We start from the raw sequence: 16,962 nt of genomic DNA, 5'->3' as shown, positions 1-16,962 counted from the left end.
CCATGTCCCTGGAGACAGGGATGATGCCAGATGTGAGATCACTTCGCTATTTCCTCAAAGAGAATTTGTTCCTTTCATGCATCTTTGTCAGAGGACATCGTGTGTTGTGTAAAACATTATTATACACTTGCAGAGCTGCTGATAAAAAAGACTGAGGAGTTTCTTCACATCCTCCCACTTCAGAACACGACACTGCTGACTGATGTTTACCATAACACAGAACCAGCAGTTCAGTCCAGTCTGATGTCAATTAAGTCCGATTAATTTGTCATTTTTTGTTGTATTGATGTGCACCTCTGAGGAACAGATCTATGTGGCTATTTACAAAACTCCCTCTGCTTACAATTTTTTTCTTCAATAATTTAGAGAGGGTCACTCTAATGAGATATTAACAAGCAAGGATGATTACTGAATGGGCCAATTCACAAGCAAAATGTCACTGAAGGAGATCTAAAACAGCTATAAGGTGACATGTCTGCATTGTGGTTGTTTGGTTTCTGTTTCAGTGTGGGTGTCTTGCTCCTGAGTAGTCAGGGTGTGGAGCCTTTCACATGTCTGTGCCCAAGGGCGCATTGCCTCATAATCTGGCCATGTCGACAAGGAGTTACAGAGACTGTATTGAGTAAATAGTAATATATTAAGTGTTTGGTAGTAAATTGAGTATGAAAGAGCATATCCACAGAGCAAAATAACATACAGGACGTGCAGGAAAAGCTGCAACTATGTGTCTGCACAAATGCCAGTCTGACCATGGTCATTTGACACTGCACTGATTTTTGAAATGTTCTGGGCAAGGTCTGTTTTAAAAAATCCAAACCTGTGTTTTATGTGGGCTCCGGTTGCCTAGAGATTAGACTTGTACAAAAGGTTGCAGAGAGATATGGAATTCATTCTGATCACTGTCATTGCTGCATTGCCAGCATTACATGATTACACTCAGGGGGTGAAAACAGCTTTCTGTATTCTTCCTTCTGTTTTTTAGTGGTCAGGTTTACTGCTGCTATGACAAGTGAATTATCCTGTGGCCTGACTCTCATCTAACAATTGCCAGAATGTATAATTGTAGAAGTACCACTGTGATAGCAGATTTTCTTAATGTTAAATTAATTTTATAGAGAAACACAAAGGAGCAGAAATATAATCAGTGTCAAAAAACACAGATTAGTACATTTCTGTATTTGTATAGTAATTTATTCATTAATCCTTGGGTCAGAAAGGTCGCTTACAGACAACCTAGTTTGAAAAAAAGGCCGCTGGTTGACGGACGGTCTTCCTGTTCACTAGGACAACCCTCTGCCTCCAAAATTAGAAACAGCACAGCCTTAAATAGGAGAAGTAACAATGTCTGTAAGTGTGTGTCAAAGCAGCGGAGGAGACATTAGAAACTGTGAAACACTTCTCACTCAATGTCTTCGAACAGACAACATTTGTAGCATCCAGCAACACCTGCCCACAATGGAACAGCTTACACTAATGTGATAAAAGTAAATGCAATAAAGTCAACAACACGAGTCAAAAATGAAATCAGATCCTGGCACATCACACAACAGTGTTTTTGCCAGTAATGCAATAATGTGTGCATGCAATACAACAGTGACTGGACACTGTATTTGCATGTCAGTACTCCTTTCTAAAGTACCTCTGCTTTGAAAACTGCGCCTCTCTTACGGCTTCAAAACAATGTCGGTCATCTATCAGACATCCTGCATAACTCTAAACATCTAATACAAATATGAAAGGTGTTATATTTAAGTAAGGAAAGTGACATGTATGCTGACTTGTAACAACGCCTGTTTAAACTTGCCTAAAATGAGAGAGGTGGAGGGTACTGATTGGTTTCTTGTCGAGATAAAGTGAGTCACAGTTTTTGGTTGCATCTTGAAATATCATGTAATTACCAAAGAAAAACAGCCAAATCACAATTTACTGAATAACTTGTCATGTGATTTAACTTTAATTTAACTAACTGTTAAAAAAAACAGAGAATTCTTAATTCTTCTTTTACTGTAAGGACAGCAGCGATGTCTGGTGTGTCCACTGTTAAAGCTGCTGTTTTCACTGTGATAGATTAAGCCAACGCAAGCAGAGTCTATTAGGAGCTTTGGGACGAAGAGGCAATTAATGACTGGTGCAACAACAAAGAGCTCAGGTTTGAGAAAGAAAAAGAGTGTTCACACAGATAGATCAAACACTGCTGGGTGACTATTTCAGAGATCAACCAGAGGAAATATATGAACAGGATGTAAAGTGCGTGGGGATTTTCCCTTTGCTCTGCACATGGCAATCAGAAAGAGTTCCTGAGAACGGCTGGAGCCTTCCACAGCCTCGATCATCTCAAGCTCTTCACTTGCAAAAACTGCTTAATAAAATGAAAAAATGTGTGCGATGGCATCCAAAACGTGCAGTAATTTGTACTGAGACAGTCTACTGAGTCCTTTATTATCAACAAGTACAATTTTACTCCTTAGCAGTTCCCATTCACCCAGTCTCATTCTGCTTTCACCCCCTGCTCCAAAGTCATCATCATGTGTTTAGCTTATCGTTAAGAAGGAAATTGTGTAAACTCAAAGCAAATTTCATCGTCATAATTCTGAAAAAATGGTTGAAAAAAGGAGAAGCTGTTTTTGAGAATTAACAATGTCACACTTCCCGTCAGTAAGTCAGAAACTTGACTATCTCAGTACTACAGCAATGGGGCATTTGTGCATGAATGAATTTGCGAATATAAAGCGCTGTGAGATAAAGCATACAGTAAAGCAAGTGCAGCAGCATTGGCTGCCACACACAGATAACCAAAAATGACTTCAACACTTATTTTCTGATGACTGTGCCCTTGCTTTCTCTTCTCCCTCCAACTCACCTAACTTTCACTCTTCCATCTTCACCTCCCACTCTCTCAGTAATCTGAGTCAGTCAGGCTCAGGTCTAACACATCACAATCACAGTGGGCTGATTTAAGTTAAGACGACATGCCAAACGGTTACAGACCACAAACCCCGCAGCTCATAAAGCAGCCCATGGAGTGGCCTGAGCTGCAGGGTGTCCTTCCTGTAACCCTGGTGAAATGGGCAAACCTCTCAATTAATATCACCATGATCATCATCATGATCATCGTCAAGATCATCATCATCATCATCATCATCATCATCATCATCATCATCGCCATCGTTACTGTCGTACCTCTGCTGCCAAGCCATGTTGAGGTATTAAATTGTAGCGGTGATAGGCTTCAGATCAAATAACAACATATATTGTTGAGTCAAGCTCATTTTGGAGTAAATTCTGCACAATCATGTCCAAAATAACAATTACTACTTTGAAGATCAGTAACTTCCAACTTAACTAAGACAAAGTGGGCTCTAGAACTAAGAGTAGTTTTTGTTTTTGACATAATGCTAATGAAAACTACTTTTTGGTATCACTGAATGTGACAGACAAGAGTCCATTTTGGATTTAATTGATGCTGTGGGAGGTTGGTTCATGCCATCTGTGAGACAGACTGTCACTTGTCAAATGGAACATTGACAAAACACATTTTCCATCAGCCATGTATCGAAATAAAAATGCTGATGGAGACTCCACATTTAAGTTGAAATACTTCTATAGCTCTGACTGTCCTCTCTTGTCCAGCCTCTGTTACCATGGTTGTTAGTGAGTGAGACTGAGAATGAGCACAGTGACACCAGACATCCTGTCTCTTACATTATCTTAAAAGGACGCTGAGAGCTGAACAGAGGGGATCCTGCAGCATCAACTGCGTGCTTAACCCACAGAAATCTGCACACAATCTTGAACCTGTACCCTCAGAACTGTTCTGACCAAGATGACTTTTAATGCTTAAATCATCAGCAGAATGATAATGTATTAAACTACTGTCACAACTCCCTTCTGCCCATTTTTGCAAGGCATCACAGGATCACTGCTTTGAAGGTGCTTTTCCAGGTCAAGGCAGGTCAAGACAATTAGCCTCTGTTCACCATGAGCACAGTCAGCCTCCATTTCCATCTCAAAAGCCTCAACAGGAAAAGTACAAAAATAAAAATGAATAAGAATTTTCTCTTCAAAAGTTCTGTTACCTGTCCTGTGACTGCTCCTCGTACATCCTCTCCTTTCCCTCTTTGAAGAGCCGAATGGCCCGTTTGGATTTCTTCATAAGGCTATCAATGTAGATTTTGAAGTACTCGTTCTCACTGAGCTGTGTGAGTCTCTGGTTCTCTTCATATTTTCCCAGTATAAGCCGCAGGTGCTGGTAGGCATCAGGTAAGATATCCAAAATGTATGGTGGACTGTTTTTCAGCTGGAGTCTGGGATTTTGGCAGAGGCGGACCTGTGGCAAAGAAATCCATTACTGAATGCCAGCCTGATGCTCCAACGTTTACGTATCTTTACCACCTGACAGAAATAAGCCAGCGTTGGACACAACAACCAAGCAGGATCAAGATGTATATTAGATGAAAACTTATATGCCCTTGAAAAATGAGCTCAAGCTCTGCTCAAATGCAAACTCAAAGATGTCGTTCAAGTCAATAATGGAAACAGTATCATGCAAACCACTTCACTACTTTCACTGCAAAGACACACATCTCCATCTCCAGAATGTTTATTGTATATCTGGTTGACTTCTGCTGCTCTTGGAAGCCTCATTAATGAGTTACCATAGAGTTTGATAAATATGTGCCAGCCATGTGTCACATTACAGTACATAGTTTCAAAGAAAATACCACCATCAGAAAATATGTGAACACACGTACACCCCATTAGCATTATCTCTACCTTTCCATGTGCAACTACAAAAAATGACTGTTCGTACAACCATCTGGCAGACAGACTTGACGGGTTTGTCACTCCAAACTTACAACTTTATCCATGAGCTTCCAAGTCTTCTCCACCGTCCGCCGGTCAGCAGCCGCTTGTTTTGGTGGCCCCACAGCATCCTGGATGGCATCAATGATGCCTAAAATCCTACCTTTACTTCGGTTCGGTCCACGTCCACCAGGATTTCGGCCACTGAGAGCAGTTGCCATTTCCTATTCACTGAGGCTAAAAAAAAGGGATGGTTGTAGTCAGTAATTGCTGAACTCATATGGAAAAGAATACACTTTTGGTCATACGTTTAGACAGTGTCTGCTGTATAAACCTAAACCTTCTTTAGCTTGGAAACAGAATAAGTTAAAGTTGTCCAATTTTTAGTCCCTATTCAGTCATGGATAGGTAGTTTTTAGCCTTTTTGGCTCGCTATTACTGTCACTTGTCTGTTTTTTGCTTACAGCCCCTCAACTTTAATATCAAATGACGAGAGTTGGATCTTTTTGGTTCATTAACCAATGTTAAACACTCCAAGGAACAGTTACAACAGCGCAAATACTCGTGTTATTTCCACTGCTTATCCCTTAAGTACTGTTCAGCAGATACATGAAAGGTCTCTTTGTGTGTGACTGATGCCTCACAGGCCTGTTCATGAAGGGAGTTCAAGGACCACCAGGAGTCTTTGAAGGTATTCAGAGAGTCCCAAATCCAATGTAGATTTTTATTTTTATTTTATGTTTTGTTTTGTTTTTTAACTTAAAAGAGCTGATCACGATGATAGAGAGTGTCAGTATAAGTATACTGATCAGAGTCATTCTCCACCTGCAGTTTCTGTGGTGGCAGTCCCATAACAGTGAGTGGGCTTCATCGTTTCTGTGTTTGTCTGCTCAACTCCTGTTTGAACGCATCCTATTGTGCTCCCTCGGGACTGTTATCGTCCGCTAATGATCATGTCACTTTAACACGTTCATAATTCACCGCAAAATTGAACAGATTGCACAAACTAAGAGCTGCTTACACTCGGCCTTCTTAGTTTTGCGGTTTCACCCCGGACTAGCCCCCAGTGTGTAGTGCTTCTGCTGGGATCCAGCCCTGTGTGGACTCGGTGTGTTCGTGTCGCTGTTGTTTACACGGCGATGTGGTGTTACTCGGAGTTTTGCTGTTACTTAAGTGTCATCCTACATTTTTTCCTACGCGGTGATTTTCTGAGCGACTCTGACTGACCCGCCACAGCCTCGAACAAGAGCTCCGTTTACAGCCACTGTGGCTTTTTCGACTCTCATGAATCCACCGAAAAACACAAAGTGCTCATGTTAACTTACCAAACCACCAGGGAATGTCTGCTGGGATTCCGGCTGAACTCGGTACACATCCAGCGCACAAAAATTAAGGAGTGTCCAAGTGTCCAGAGGATACGAGTGGCAGGAAAGTATCCAGCGTGTTAAATCCTGTCACTTCACGACAAATCCTCCATATTTTATATTCGCCTTATAATAGCTGTTCCCAGTTGCTGTCGGAGTTGGATAAACGCGAAGCTGGGAGGTCTGTACCTAATGTTTTGTTCAGCGACATCAGAGTAAAGTTAGCTATTCTACAAAGAGCAACATCCTGCTTATTACAAAATAAAGCCTCTATTAGCGAGCGAAATCGTTCACATCAAATTAGCATTTTGGAGCTACATGGTCTACTTTTGCTGAATTTCATCCTTCAATTTAGTGTTTGAGTTAATCAAGTTATTCTAATTATTCTCTTCCCAGTCTTGTCCCTTCTATCTGATAGTGGTACATTTCCGTCCTGTATTTTGAAGGAGGACTCTTGATTTCCTGTGTTACACGTCTGTATTTTGGGTAGCTTGATGCAGCTGTTCCAGCGGTAGGAGGGTCAATGGGAGTATGAAGCAATATTTTCCAGGAACCGACCAACGCAATGACAGCAGCGAATAGACACTCATTGGTGCTCTGTGAGGATGTCACTAATGTCAAGTTTGACAGACTCGGAAAGAACCTTTCCTGTCACAGAATCCATAAAGCTGAAATAAACTCTTTCTAATGTCAGACCACTGGCTAACATCCTTTTTAGAGTTTTTAGTTGAGACTTGGCTAAACAGCACTTCTGGTGTAGCAACAATGATAGAGGCTTCTCCTCCAAATGATCATTTTTAGCTCCCACTCAGATGGCCCTGTTCCTACGGCATTTTTAAAGTGGTTTCAGTGTTTCAAGTCATGTCTTGAAGATTATAAATACATCTCTGCAAACAGGCATCTTCCCACATCTGTTTAAAACAGCCGCAGTTAAGAAACCCAACCTAGATAGTAATGCACTCAGCAACAATAGGACGATATCCAACCTTCCATTCATCAGTAAGATAGTGTACAGTGTACATTAACATAGTTATGCAGATGACACACAATTGTACATCTGTGCTGAACCAAATGATTCAGCTACAGATTCCATTATTAACTGTTTTTGGCAATAAATAAATGGATGAGCAATAATTTCTTGAAGTTAAATGCGGAAGAAACGGAAAACCTACAAGTTGGCCCTAAAACAAAATGCTATTTTAGGAATCTGAGGAATCTAACTTCCTCAGCTACTAACCAAAACCGAGAGGAGAGAGAACATTGGTCCAGTTTTAGCTGCTCTGCACAGGCTTCCAGTAACATTTAGAATTGATTTTAAGGTCCTCCTGTTTGTATACAAAGCCCTTAATGGGCTACAACCAAACTACACTTATAACGCCCTTATTCACTATTTGCCCTCAAGAACACTGATGAGAACATTGATCTGCTGCTGGATTACTGCTGGAGGTTCCCTACAACAACTGAAAGAAAGTCAGTGATGTAGCCTTTATCAATAACGCCCCAAAGCTGTGGAACAAACTACCTTTAGATATCAGGAGAGCTAGCTCACTGAATAGATTGAAAAGAAAGCTGAAAATGAATGTTTTCACTTTAACATTTAAGAAGCTATGACTTTTCTATTACAGGCCTGAAACTTTGGTGCTTTGCCTCGCAATGACGCACTGCAGTGCTTCTTATAAAATGTTCCATTGTACGTGCATTGTATATGCTCCATTTCTTACCTTATTTGTCATCACATAATCGCAGGATACAAAATGACAACACTGAAAGCAGCACAAACCATATCTCACATAACAAGTAGATGACTAGGCAGAGTGCTAATTGCTATTGCTTATCAACACTGAAAGAAACATAGAACCTTGTAGTCCTCTGAATGCTCCGAATTGCTTCCCATCGCATCCCAAAACATAGATGGGACAGGAGAAATTCATATGATTCCTCTACCTCACAACAAAATAGCAACATTTTAGCAGAAATGACAAGCAGTGTGGGTGTTACAAAAATACAGTTACTACTACAGTCCTTTAGTTGTAAATGCAATAAAACAATCATAAGAAAATAAATATAAATAAATAAGTTAAAAATGAGCACATTCAAGTATATGCAGGCCAGCATTTTACTGCTGTGGGTGTTCAAGGTTGTTGTTCCAGGCCGGACAGTCATTAAGTGTTCTTTGGTGACCCCTGCTGGTCACTTACCATAGTGCAGTGTTTGGGCACAGGTACTTTTTTAGTTCCTGTGTGACAGGAAGTTAGTCCGAGTACCCTGGCTGTATCAAATCGAGCAAACATCATCTTGAATACAGCAATAATTTTTGGCCAGAGGATACAGGCAACATGTAAAAATAAAACAATAAAACAAATCAAGATTGGGGATTAACAATACAAGAACATGTAAACTTAAATTCTAAGATGCAAGCATACCTTAAAACAGACAGAGACATGACTTCATTCCAACTTGTTAAGAGACTGATTTTTTGGGGGACAGAATTGTAAGGGCGGATAAATATCTCAGGGAGGCTTTACTTTTCTTCCACTTAGACTTCTGAATATGATATTTACCCAATGTTAGAATTAAACTCACCACATGCGATAAAAATAAACATTGTTTAGAATTCTCAATTGAATGTTCTTCATTTTAGGCCATTTCAGATAATTCTAAGTTTTATTTAGTAATACTGTACAGTCATCAATTATTCTTATCTTTGGTGGTGTTCCAATGTCAGCAAACTAATTAAGATCAACATTGACTTTGTTGTTACATTTTCAGCAATGTGGACTTCACCAATCTTCAGTTCAGGTAACCGAATATCTACGTTAGGGTTAGGGGTTACACGTCACGAGAATGTAAGAGTGCTTTGTATCATGTTTTTCAAGGAAATGGAATGGCTTCGCGTACGTGACAGAATTCTACGAGGGAGCATATCAGGTTAGACTTTTCAACAAACCAATCAAACTGCATAAAATGGTCATCCATGTTCCATTCATCCATCAAGTCAACAGCGTGTAAAACTTTTTTTTTTCTCATACCACTCTTGCTCAAATGAGCCCTTCCTGTTGATTGTAATGCTTCCATTATTCCACAAGGTGGAGAAATGAGTGTGAAATTATGGATAGATACAATTTCCCAGTTGTCCAGTTTTGTATCTGTAATGAGTTTTATTTTCACAGATAAAACTGAAAATTACAGAATTTAATTTATCAGTCATTTGAGGAGAAACATAAAGAGACTGACATGGATAAATTCTTTCTGCCTTTGATGATAGAATTCTGCCTCAAATAAAAAGATCTCTTAAGAGACCATGATTTAGAGATGTCTTCATACTATTTTGTCTTCTACATTTGTTTGTTCTCTTGTAGGTTTATCTTTAAACAGATTTACACCAAGGTATTTTATTTCAGCTTTAATAGGAGTGGATTCAACATTTGCCTCAATACAGGTACAAAGTTGTCACAATTCACATTTTTTCAAATTTAAACACAAGCCAGATGCTCTAGAAAACACAGACATAGATCATAGAGTTGTCTTTTAATGTGTCCCAATAGAAATTCCATTTGTAATAATCCATTATTTGATTGGTAATCATAACAACAAAAATAATCATATAAAATGATGTTGATATGCATACATTAAGAAGACATATAAGAAGAAATGCAAACCACAAACAAACTTGTGGATCTCGTGGGCATCTTCATCACCAAACAATCCTTAAATTACTGGAAAAGTTACAAACAGCTGTTTGTTATGTTTTTTTTAAAATGTCACACACACACACACACACACACACACACACACACACACACACACACACACACACATATATAGGGCTTTTTAGCCTTTATGATAGCGACAGCTGAAGGTATGACAGGAAAAGCGGGCAGAGAGAGGGGGTGACACACAGTAAAGATACTATTGCTTATCAACACTAGTTGATAAGCAATAGTATCTGGGGGTTCGACTCCCACCTGGCCGCAGGTGGGAGTCGAGCCTGCGGCCACTGCCAAAGACAGACAGCCTCAATACATGGGGAACACACCCTACCAACTGAGTTACAGGGGCACCCCCAACTGTTTGTTATGTTTGCTGGAAGTCCACTTATTACCACATACAGTACAGAGCATTTTCATTAAGTGTGTGTAGTCACTTGGTAATTTTCATGCAAGATCACACTGAAAACCAAGACAGTTCAAGACAAGGCAGCAACATAATATTAACCAAATGTTTATGGAATATGTTACTTACAGAGTTCTAGCACACCTTTTCTATTGGTATGTAAACAGTAAAGACTACATGTAGGCGTATGGGCTCGACTGCCTGTTTATATGCGATTATTCAAAGCTTACGTACATCAGAAGAACTGAGTGAAACCCTGGGCATGGAGCCACTTGGACCCCACCCTTATCAGCTGAGACCAGACTCCCAGAGCAAGGTGTTTCACCACCCAACATCACTTACCATCCAATCATATGCAGACCAACTGGGTGTTACGTCTTTCTGACAAGCAGACCTTATGGTAAACAAACGTCTGGAGGGAAGAGATATACAATGTTTTGAAGACAATAGTGCCAGCCTGCCTCATCCCTGCAGATCTCTATAGAGTGTAACACCAAGTAGACCAGCACAGCAAATTCTCTCAAATGACTCGTTAAAATGTGCCTTCTCAATGGGAATTTAAGTTGAGGACTTAACTTATCTTAAATTAAAACAAAAGGAAACTGAGGTAAGAAAAAAATAATAAATAATGTGACTCACAATTGTGCATATTTTACATTATGAACAAATGGACCTCTTCTAATTGCAGTAAATTAGGTTTTTATGTTTTCATGAATTTTTTAAACTTAATTTTATGTCAATGTTAGTGTCACACCAGTTTTGAATTTGTAACATGGAAACAAGATTAATTTATCACTTGAAATAACTGTGTTGGGTTTTCGACAACAAACCTGTGTATTTATACTGTACCTATGAATGGATGAATTGTGTGGGAATCATGCGTTCAAATGTTAAACTGCCACTGTGCCATTGCCTTTTTCTGCAGTAATGTGCAGGATCTCAATTAAAGAAAAACAAAAGAAAAATCCTTCTCAATGAGGTGTATCTTTGAAAAATTAGGTTCTAACATTTTGTATGTATTGTTAAGCACAAAAACTTACCTTGAAAAATACACTACCTATAATTTGAGTTGTATTAGAACTAAAGTACAATACTGCCTCAAGCAAAGTGACATGTGATATGATTAGTAGCAGCAAAGCATAGTAAATGGACTGTATTTATATAGCGCTTTTCTAGCCTGATAAGTGTGCAAAGTACTTTTATAACACAAGTATGCATTCACCCTTTCACACACACATTTGTATGATAGTGGCTAAGCATTAACAAGCATTAACCATTCAATCACACTCACACACTGATGGCATAGTTCAAAGGTTCATCATCTTGCTGAGGCCAGGGCTCGAACCACCAACCTCCTGAGCCACAGCCACCCAGTCAGCCACATACCATCAGCTGTAGCAGTGGACACCAGAATAACATATAGTATGATTATGTAATTATACTTGTAGTTGTCTGTATTAATATTGAGATATAATGCAATCATCAGAATGACACACACACACACACACACACACACACACACACACACACACACACATAAACACACACACACACACACACACACACACACACACACACACACACACACACACACACACACACACACACACACACACACAGGGAGAAGGTATCAAGAGTTTTAGGATTTAAAGCAACACCTGGAATCATAGAAAGCAGTTTAAGTAATAGACAGAGAGGAAGAGAAAGTCAAGAGGAGAGATTGGAAGTTAAGAAGGTCCTCCAAGAGTTTGTTTTTCCTCCACTTAGGCTCAGCCACTCTCACGCTGTGTCTCTCAGAACAATGAGTCAGACAGCCAAGGGACACATGGAGATGGCCTAGCAGGCCATTCTTACTCACAGCTTGTCACATATGAACACTTTTTAAGGTACTGGCTACCCCTTCAGTGTCACTGTTCAATGTGTAATGTAGTCTGATAGGCTTCCATAGACAGCCTGCCCTCACTCTCAACATGTCAAGTGACGTAGGTTTAAGAGTGAAAAAAATCTGCCTATGTAACACATGGGGTGGTTTGAAAGGTTAAGCACAGGACCTTCTCCCAGGAGACTGGGTTCTGTGTCCCATGAGAAACCATAAGTTCATGTGGAATTAACATGCTTGCTTTAAGCCAAACCATGATCTTTCCTTAAGCCTAAACAAGTAGTTTTGGTTCCTAGAGCGACTCAGTGTTAACCATGTGTTAATTATTGTTCTCAGCAAGCGTTATTTTGAAAGACTAACCAGACGCTGCTAAATGGAAATCGTTTCATTACTATTGCTAACTTGACCATGGATTCTTTTATGTTGAAAAATTATGCTAAATGAGTGCCTTAAAAAGTGATGCCAAGGGGTCACATCAGGGAGTAGGAGACAGCAGCACAGACAGAGCCAGGGAGATGAGGGTGGAGGTTATGAGTAGAGGTTGTGTGGGTGGGGATGGGTTGTCACTGGACAGAGGAGAGGCCATTACTTCGTGAAAAACATGTCTTTTCTTGTTCTGCTTGTCTTCTTTTTGGTGTGATTAAACAGGATAAATATGCTGGAAATGTGTTTTTTCAAATGGCTCTTTATTTGTGCCACCACCTCATTTGTTGATTTTTTTTCTGGCTTTGTTCCAATATGAGATGCAATGTAGAGTGGCAAGTGATATTTTGTCCATTTCCTTGATCAACAGAGCAAAGACAACAGAACAGCAAGACGACCCAAACAGAACAGAACTGGACAATGGAAAACGCCGAGCAATTAGAAGAAAGACAAACAAAAAACATAAAAATCAAAATGGAGACAATTAAAAGACAAAGACAATTGACATGTCAAGTAATAGAAGAAATTGAACAAATTTGGGAAGAGACACAAAGAGAGAGAAATGAAATTGATGACCTTAAGACAAAGGCAGAGCAGCAACAGGAGGACATTGACGTCCTGGTAGCTGAAAAACATGAGCAGAACTTATTAATAAAAAGACTGAAATTACAGCTGGAAAATGTTCTTGAGAGACTCGTAGAGAATAAAAATGAAGCCACTCAAGAAAAAATTCAACTTCAGAAAATGTGGGCTGAAATATACCAAGAGAAGAAAACTCTGGAAAGAAGAAGTAATGAAATCATGAAAGAGCGACACAAGCTGGAAATGATCAAGTCTGAGAAGAGAAAAACACAAGAAAATACGGAATCCAAAGAACCCCCGGAGCAGATAAAGCATGGGCAGGAGATAATGGAGAGACAGATGGCTGACAGTCTGCTGAGTATCATGAACAAGAATAAGGAAATAATGCTTGAAGCAAAGCAGGCACAAGAGCAAATGGAGAAAAACATGGCAGACATAAAGCAAGAGTTAAAGAAGAACACAAATGAGATTACACAACACAGAGAACAAATTGAGCACATTAAACATAATATGAATGAAAATATTAAAAAAATGAAGCAAAGGTGGACAAAAATTCAAAGACACATTCAAATGCAGCAAGCCACAGTTCCAGAGATGGAAAGGAGAGAAAGGCAGAAAGAAGGAAAAGACACCTTTGACACTGCAAAGATAAAACTCAGCAGAATCCAGGAAGAGATGGAGACACTTTGGCAAGTGTTGGAAGACAGCGAACAACAACTGGAAGTTACCCTGAGAGAGAGGCGGGAGCTAAAGACAGAGAGTGGACAAATGGAAAACGAGAAACAAATGAATAACTTGGCACAGGTACAATCTGAAAGAGATGAGATAGAAAGAATCAAAGCTACAATACAGACTGAGAGAGAAAACATTGTGAGGGACAGGCAGTTAATTAAAGCAGAGATGGATGCACTGAAATGTATGAGGGAGAGTACTGAAAGGCAAAAACAGGAGCTGGATGATAAGTTACAGAGGACAAAGAAAGAGATAAAGGAGATGGAAGTAATGAGCGCTGAGATTGACATTAAAAAAAGGGACCTGGCAAAAGTGATAAGAATGAGCAGGAGAAAAAAGGAAGGGATCAGCATGGCGAAGGGCGAGACTGAACATGCTGAAGAAGACATGGAGGAAAGACAAGAGAAGTGTGAGGGGCAGAGGTCAGACCAGGTGCTGGAAGAGAACATGGTGGACAGATCTGATGGGCAGAATATAGGACTTCAACACGATGACAGAACCAGAGAAATAATACAACATACAGAACACCTGAAGTCTGAGGAAGACAACATAGAGACAAGCGCCAAGAACAATGTGAACACTGACATTTGCAGAGTGATTCTTGAGGTAGAAGAAATCAGAGAGATGTTGCGTAAGGTGAGAGAAGATAAAGAGCAAAGCAGGAGAGACACCACACAAGAAAAGAGTCAAATCAAATGGATGAATTTTCAAACCAAAAAAAAGAGATGGGCGCTAGACCAACAGCTGGAGAAGACCATGAAAGAAAGGGACGAGTTAGAAATCGTGAAGATGAAGATACAACAACAACAACGGCAAGAAGTCGGACAAAAACTGGAAGATGCAATGATTGCAATTCTGGCTATGGGTGAGATGAAAGCTAACATTGAAAAAGCTACTGCAGAGATAAGCAACACCCTGGAGGAGATGCTCAAAGCCAAAAGAAAGATGGAGGAGAACACAGAAGAAGTAAAAAAACACATGGTAAGGAAATCTTTTCTTCTCAGTTTGTTTTCTTTTCAATCTTGAATCAGTAATAAGCTCTTTCGTAGCTGTCAACACTGGGACTTGAAAATATGAAAATATAGGAAATTTTCTGGCACTGTGCCCTGGGCCATTCCACTGCCTTTACCACTGTCCACATACCCCTTACATTTAGACAAGGGTACACAAAGAATCACCACAAGGCAACCACTTACTTTAAAATATGAGAGCAACAAGGACTGAGTGAACTAGTTCCTACATTAAGTGAGTGCAGTCAGGTGGTCAGAATCAGATACCTGGTTACTTGAGGGACGTGTACACATCAGTGACACATTATGCTTTAGTTGTGATTGTGAGAGAGGCTACTGGCAAGAGAGACAGAGGGTTGGAGGTTATGAAAATGGTAGAGATGCTATAAATACAGTCATTGTTGGAGCATGTTCCTGCTTATGCCAGTCTATGCTCGGCGGATTTGTCATGCTGACTCACATCGCTTTTCCCTCCATCTGATACACTAAAATCTGTGGGGCATATTGTACAAAAAGCATGACTTTGACGTTGCTCTTCATTAAGTATGGTTAAGTCTTTTCCATTTGGTGAGATACACACCAGATGGCAGCTACTCCATCCCTCTCACATCTCTCATTCATCCTCTTCCTTTGCTTGTTTTATTGGTGGGCTTTACCTTGAAAAATAAACAATTTAGAGATATGTAGTTCCATAATGTAGTACCACAATGTCTCCTGTTTCACTGAAAAGGCCAATCTCTATGCAAGCTGGCCGTTTCAAGTTTCCACATCACACTTGTGTAAGTTACATATTGGACAATAATTTGGATCCAAACTAATTGTGGTGTTGCAAAGTCCACCTGGCATTTGGATGTCTGTTTTCAGATTTCAGTTGTGCACAGAGAAGCTTTCCCTCTTGAGTGGATAAATGTGAAAACAGTCTTATTGTGTCAAACTCTGCACATACTGTCATCCTCCTGCACAGTGAAGCTCAAACATTCAAGTGAAGGAGCAAAGAACAAAACAGTTTTGACTGGAGGCGGACTTTAATGTGATGTGCATTTGTCAAGGCATTTTGAGTTTGTTGTTCTCGTATTGAATTTATTATTATTTTACACTTGATACGATTTATATGCTGATATGGACCCATGAATCAGAAGTTGAAATGAATGCCACAATTAAACAGGTTCATTGGTAACAGGTGACAGTGTCATGATTGGGTATGAAAGCGGCATCCTTGAAAGACTCAGCTGTTCACAAGCAAGGATTTAGCGAGGTTCACCACTTTGTGAACACATGATTGTATAAAGGATGTTACTACATGGGCTTGGGGACAATACATTAAACATAGTTTGTTTGCAAATGATTGCATTCTGTTTTTATTTATGTTTTACACAGTATCCTAACTTTTTTGGGATATGGTTCGTAAGTGTTAACAGAAAAACAAACATTCAAAAAGGCATTCAAAAGTAAGACAGTCATTCGATCACACAGTAGTACATAATTTATCTTCAGGAACATTTTCTCAATACAAACTTTTACAATTAAACCAACACGTCCTCATACAAAAATGGCTCAACAGTCTGATTGCCAGTGACTCCCAAAACAACATTTATCATCATTGGAAAGTACCAGAGAGAGGCACCTGGATTAGGTCGAACCGGTTGCTAACGGCAAAGGGGTGACCTGCCCTACTCTTCAGCTGATTGGCTGGCTAGTACTTGTTTCATTCGTTGGTTGAGTTGGTTAGGTTTAGGCATGACAAGGTTAGGTTTATGCATGAGTTTTGATGATTGATTAGGGTTAGGGTGAGCCTGTCAGAGGCTGAGCAGGATGAGTCATCCCTTTGCCTTAGTGGGATTCATAAATTTGTGCACCAGACTTTTGTTGTACCAGATCTTCTTGGTCACGGGGTTAACGCTGTGAAATGGTTGCAGTTTCCTTAGATTTAAACACCAAAACGAGATCCCAGAATCACTAAACTTAATGCCATGTTTGGCAGGCAGCAGCGATAGAGGAGTTTTTCATATATTTGTCTGAAGTGAATGTAATTATTTCATGAAATTGTGATAATAAA

At 39.8% G+C, this 16,962-nt stretch overlaps 2 protein-coding genes across 2 annotated transcripts in view; one reads left to right on the top strand and one right to left on the bottom strand.

Annotated features, from left to right (window-relative positions):
- Positions 1–6,390, bottom strand: part of cblb (Cbl proto-oncogene B, E3 ubiquitin protein ligase) — a 68,596-nt gene extending 62,206 nt beyond the window's left edge. The window contains exons 1-3 of the mRNA XM_070982675.1: positions 6,129–6,390; positions 4,857–5,040; positions 4,077–4,327 (exon numbers count right to left, since the gene is read on the bottom strand). Coding sequence (XP_070838776.1) covers positions 4,077–4,327; positions 4,857–5,024 — 419 coding nt within the window. The 5' untranslated portion in view covers positions 5,025–5,040; positions 6,129–6,390. The remainder of the gene's footprint in view (positions 1–4,076; positions 4,328–4,856; positions 5,041–6,128) is intronic.
- A 4,321-nt stretch (positions 6,391–10,711) lies between these two features.
- The window catches only part of LOC139345053 (nuclear anchorage protein 1), a 31,425-nt gene continuing 25,174 nt past the window's right edge, over positions 10,712–16,962 (top strand). The window contains exons 1-2 of the mRNA XM_070983510.1: positions 10,712–10,887; positions 12,953–14,877. Coding sequence (XP_070839611.1) covers positions 13,003–14,877 — 1,875 coding nt within the window. The 5' untranslated portion in view covers positions 10,712–10,887; positions 12,953–13,002. The remainder of the gene's footprint in view (positions 10,888–12,952; positions 14,878–16,962) is intronic.

The sequence above is a fragment of the Chaetodon trifascialis genome, chromosome 16 (genome assembly GCF_039877785.1).
Source record: "Chaetodon trifascialis isolate fChaTrf1 chromosome 16, fChaTrf1.hap1, whole genome shotgun sequence".
NCBI lineage: Eukaryota > Metazoa > Chordata > Actinopteri > Chaetodontiformes > Chaetodontidae > Chaetodon > Chaetodon trifascialis.
This window is presented reverse-complemented; position numbering and strand designations above follow the sequence as displayed.